At 37.7% G+C, this 5028-nt stretch overlaps 1 protein-coding gene across 1 annotated transcript; it reads right to left on the reverse strand.

Annotated features, from left to right (window-relative positions):
• Positions 1–982: 982 nt before the first annotated feature.
• Positions 983–4675, reverse strand: LOC148131844 (vomeronasal type-2 receptor 26-like). Its single transcript, XM_087954141.1, has 2 exons — positions 4558–4675; positions 983–1884 (listed from the first exon to the last, which is right to left on the reverse strand). Exons 1-2 carry the CDS (start codon positions 4583–4585, stop codon positions 983–985), a joined length of 930 nt encoding a protein of 309 aa, XP_087810267.1. The 5' UTR covers positions 4586–4675.
• Between the last annotated feature and the right edge of the window lie 353 nt (positions 4676–5028).

The raw sequence follows: 5028 nt of genomic DNA on the forward strand, positions 1-5028 counted from the left end.
CATCCCGCCCTCATCGCCAGTGTAGTGGAGCGGCAGAATAACTGAGGCGAATGCGGAGCAAACTTCAGCTTTAACTTTATTGAAACAATAGCAACTGCCGCGCTAACAAGGCAGCCAGCTCGCAGGCAACAGCTGATGCCGTTTGACAGCTCCCTTTTATAGTCAGCTGTGAAACGCATCAGCCAATAGGAACAGTCCGTGTTCCTGTGGGAAGCACGGCCTGGAGTGAAGACTTCAGCTCAGTCTTTTCAGAACGCAACAATAACAATACAAGAGCAAACATAAGACACAAACTCAAGGTAAACCACACCAAACTTGATTGCAGAAAATACGACTTCAGCAACAGAGTGGTCAATGTCAGGAATACTCAACTGACTCTGTGGTTTCTTCCCCAAACCCCAAAAACTTTAACCTTAGACTGTCTACTATTGACCTCACCCCTTTCCTAAGAGGTCTGTAGGGGGCGTGCATAAGCGCACCAATGTGCCTACCTTCTCTGTCTTATTTTTTTCTTTTTTTCCCTTATTCGTATCCATTTCATGTATTCATAAGCATGTTTATAGTTATATCTGTTATCTTATAATTGCATCACAAAATAAATAAAAAACATCATCCCTGAAAACGAAACGTAACACCAACCTATATAGCAACAAAAACACACATTACTAGCCATAATCTTTAATTAAGTCTAAAACCAAATCAGAACATCTCTGGTAACAGTTTATCCAGCCTGGTTTCAGAAATTTTATTAATGTCATTGATGATAGTGATGCTTTAACAGGAATTCAGATTGTGACAATTGAAAGATATGATTAATTCAAATAGTTTGAATTATTTTAGCAACATTACTACTCAATTATTATAATTCAAAATGCACACAGAATGAAGAAAAATAAGTGAGAATACATAAAACATTACTTCAAGATATGTGATTTTATATTGGATGTAAACTGAACAAAAATAAACACCAACACAAGGAACCTTAATGAGATTTCATCATCAGATGTTCCTTGGTGTTTATGTCAGGTCTCAGTGTAATAATGTAGCACTTGGGAACAAAAATACAACCCAATAAACCAACGCTGGAGGCCAAGATGGAGAAGATCTGCACAGCCACCATGTATTTCCCTTTGTTGCTCAGGTAGCTGGGAACAAAGGAGATCCAAACACTACAAAACACCAACATGCTGAAGGTGATCAGTTTGGCTTCATTGAAGGTCCCTGGCAGATTTCGAGCCAGAAACGCCACCAAGAAACAGATGGCAGCCAGAAAACCCATGTAGCCAAGGGCAGTGTAGAACATGGCCACTGAACCTTCGTTGCACTGCAGCAGGATGTGTTCTGGCTGGGAATGAAAGTCAGAATCTGTGAACGGGGGAAAGATTCCCAGCCATGTCATACAGATGCCTACTTGAATACCAGAGCAGGATAAAACAATCGAGTGGGCCAGACCCTTCCCCAGCCATTTCCTCATCCTGCTTCCTGGCTTTGTAGCCAGGAAGGCCACCACCACCATTACAGTCTTGGCCAGCAAAGAAGATACGGCAACTGAGAAAACAATACTGAAAATGGTTTGTCGAAGGAGACAGGTCATTTTCATGGGGCGACCAATGAATAGAAGGGAAGTCAAGAAAGAAAACAGGAGAGAAACCAGGAGGACGTAGGTGAGTTCACGGTTGTTGGCTTTGACTATGGGAGTTTCTTGGTGTTTAATGAAGATTCCCAGAATAAAGGCAGTGGTTAGGGACAAAGCAATGGCAAAGAAAGCCAGGATCAGTCCCAATGATTTTTCATAAGATAAGAAGCTTATGCTTTTGGGGACACACTGATCCCTCTTCTTATTGGAATACTGGTCATCTGGACACTTTTCACAATGGGCTGCATCTGAAAAAAAATTGGTTAGTGGGTATCTCTTTTTGCTGCTGTAGGAGCATGAAAACCGCATCAGAAATCAATTATTTCATTTTCAAGGAATATAGTATTTCTGCCCAGGGATATTCATATGACATGACATTAGTTAAAATAACCAACAACCTTTTTAAAGGCTGAAGATGAATGTGATTATCTCCTCTCAGAACTTGTCCTCTTTCCCAAAACCAAGCAAGAAAGTAACATCTCAATAGATTATTATTATTATTTTTTTTTAAAAAAAAACAAGTTTTATTAATTTTCAAAACACACAAATCATCATTATCTATTACATGTTTAAACCTTTTTCCATTATAAATTTAACAAGTCAGATAAACTATAATTCTGTTTTAAATCATTTCCATATAAACATACAAAATCCTCTTATCCAATTTCTCTTTATTTCTCTTTACTCTTATTCAATTTTATTATTATTATTTCATCTATTTCTTTCCGACTTAGTTACCATTATTCTCATTCTATATTTCTGCAAGGTTTTATTAATTCTCCCCCCAAAAAAAAACATATACACACACACACAAACATAAAAAAATCTTTTGGAAAGTAACTTGGACCCAGGTATCTCTCTCTTCATGGACTTCAATTATATTCATGCTCATCTTACATATCATTACGTATTTTATTTACCATTCTAAGTCTTCTATATTAACTTCTCCACATATTTCACTCTTCTTAATTCTACCTTAATTAATCATCTTAATTTGAGTCATTATATTTGTATCTTTTGTCCATTCTTTATTGTCCCTTTGTCTCGTTCCTTATATAAAAAAAAGAAGTTTCTCCTGAAATCACTAATCAGAGTATGATGCCTTTCTATCTCCCCACTAAATTAATCAAATTAACCTTTAAAATAACGCCCAATACCCAATCCGATTTTGCTTGGTACATTACATCCAGAATAATTAAATACATAGTTAAGCTAAATATTAAAAACAAATAGATCTAAATATTAAAAACAAATACTATAATAGAAATTTTATGATAACATCAATACCATAATCTTAGTAAACTCTTTAATTAAAACTCAATATTCTAAACCTCCCCTCATATTATTAAATTTTAAAACCAATCATTATTAAACATTTCAACATTTTAATCTCTTATCAACTCTTAAACCATTTAAGTTTTCTATTTCTAATACAATACTACAATATCATCTTATGTACCTTGCAAAATCTCTTTGAAAAAATTATACTTTATCCTTTATCCCTAAAAATTCCTTTTTCCCATTTAATTTCAAAACTTTGTAGCTTTTCTCCACCTTTTCCTTTCTTTCTTCTCCCAACAAACCTTTCTAACCCCCCTTCTTCTAGCCTCTGTCTTACTGGCTTCCCTTCTCTGTCGTATTCCTTTTCCCTTTTGTTTACTATCATTATATTGATTTTGCACCTTATTTTTCCCTTTCTTAAGTGTTTTTTTAAATCTTAAGTCCTTTATTTCTCTTCCTTTCCCTATTCCTTCTTTCTTGGTCGAGTTCTGAAATTTATTAAAAATGGCTTCCTCTCCTTCTTCTTCTTCTGCTGTTTTCATCTGTTGTAATGTTTGTTGATAGTTAATAAGCGCCATTTCTAAAAAAAGGAAGGCTTCTTTCAAACCAGCTTTACCATTTTTTTTTGCTTGTTCATAATCTTTTCTCAGTTCCTCAATAGAAAGAGCCATTATAAATCTTTTCTTTTCTTTTCCCCTTCTTTCTTCTTACAACAACCAGAATATTCCAAAGAAAAAATGAAACAGTCCCAAAGTTATCAATCAGTCCAAACCAAGGCAGAGTTCTCACTTTCTCCTCCTGGGGTAGTATCAATCAGAAAAAAAGAAAGTCCAAATCTGTTTCTTAAAATCTTATTGCAACATATTTTAGTCTTCAAATCCTTAAGGCATCTCCTCCAACAAAGTCTTAGCATACAAATATTTTTTTTTTTTAGTCCTCTCTCTTCCCACTCATCGCTTAAAGCCAGTTTTCACCTAAAAAAATAGGTTTCTTAATATTCACTTATTTATTCCATAGGAAAATAGGGTAAGCTTTCCTTTCAGCACCATCAAACTGCCACTTTTTTCCTCTTCTAGAAGGTATCATTCAGAAAGTCATACTTTTCAGGAATTTTGTTAAATATGTCTTAGAGTCCTAGGAACCAAGAAAAACTTTCTCCTTTCAATAACTTTCTCCACTTCCTCCTGCGCATTCTTACCCGGCTGCCAGCTTCTTTGTGGCGGCCATTACGGACCGCCGCTGCACCGTCTTGGGAAAAGGGGTTCTGCCGGCTGGGGAGGGGTCTGCAACACCCCAAACCGCTCTCTGGATCCCCCTACCTTCAGCTGCCCCTGCAGGGCAGCCTAGCTCCTGCCCCGTCCGGATCGGAGCCCCAAAAGCAGCTAGCGCAGCAGGGATCGCACAGCTTCGCGAATCCCTGCTGCTCGCGAAGCCGACAAACTGGAAGTCCCACCTCAATAGATTATTTTAATGCTTGCATCATCGTACAAAATTCGATAGTGATAGTGCTCAATCACTGAAATGTTTGTGGATGCCTTCAAGATGTGTAATGTTTTTTCTTGCTTCTTGATCAAATACCCCAAAAAAGCAATAGAGAATTTTGATTGTATCCTTGTTGTTTTTGAAGGCCCCGACTGTACCTTCTTGCCCAGAGAATGTTCCTTCCATACACAGAGAACAGTCGTAGCAGCAAACTGGGGCTCCCTCTCTCACAAGCTTGGCATAACCTGGGGAGCAACTTTCTGTACATCTTGAATAAGGCACCATCTAAACATAAACCAAAAGATTTATCAGTGCAATATATAAATTAGAGGCAATATATAAAGAGACGTGGTGGGTCAGTGGCTAAGACTCTGAGCTTGTCGATCAGAAAGGTTGGCCGTTGGGCAGTTTGAATCCCTAGGACCACGGAATGGAGAGAGCTCCCATTACATGTCCCAGCTTCTGCCAACCAAGCGGTTCGAAAGATTGCAAAAATGCAAGTAGAAAAATAAGGACCACTTTGGTGGGAAGGTGCATTCTTTGCACCTTCAGCATTTATTCATGCCAGCCACATGGCCACAGAGACGTCTTCTGACAGTGCTGGCTCTTCAGCTTTGAAATGGAGATGA

Source organism: Notechis scutatus, chromosome 2, assembly GCF_049901735.1.
Source record: "Notechis scutatus isolate UNSWTSFEM ecotype Mainland chromosome 2, rNotScu1.2, whole genome shotgun sequence".
Taxonomy (NCBI): domain Eukaryota; kingdom Metazoa; phylum Chordata; class Lepidosauria; order Squamata; family Elapidae; genus Notechis; species Notechis scutatus.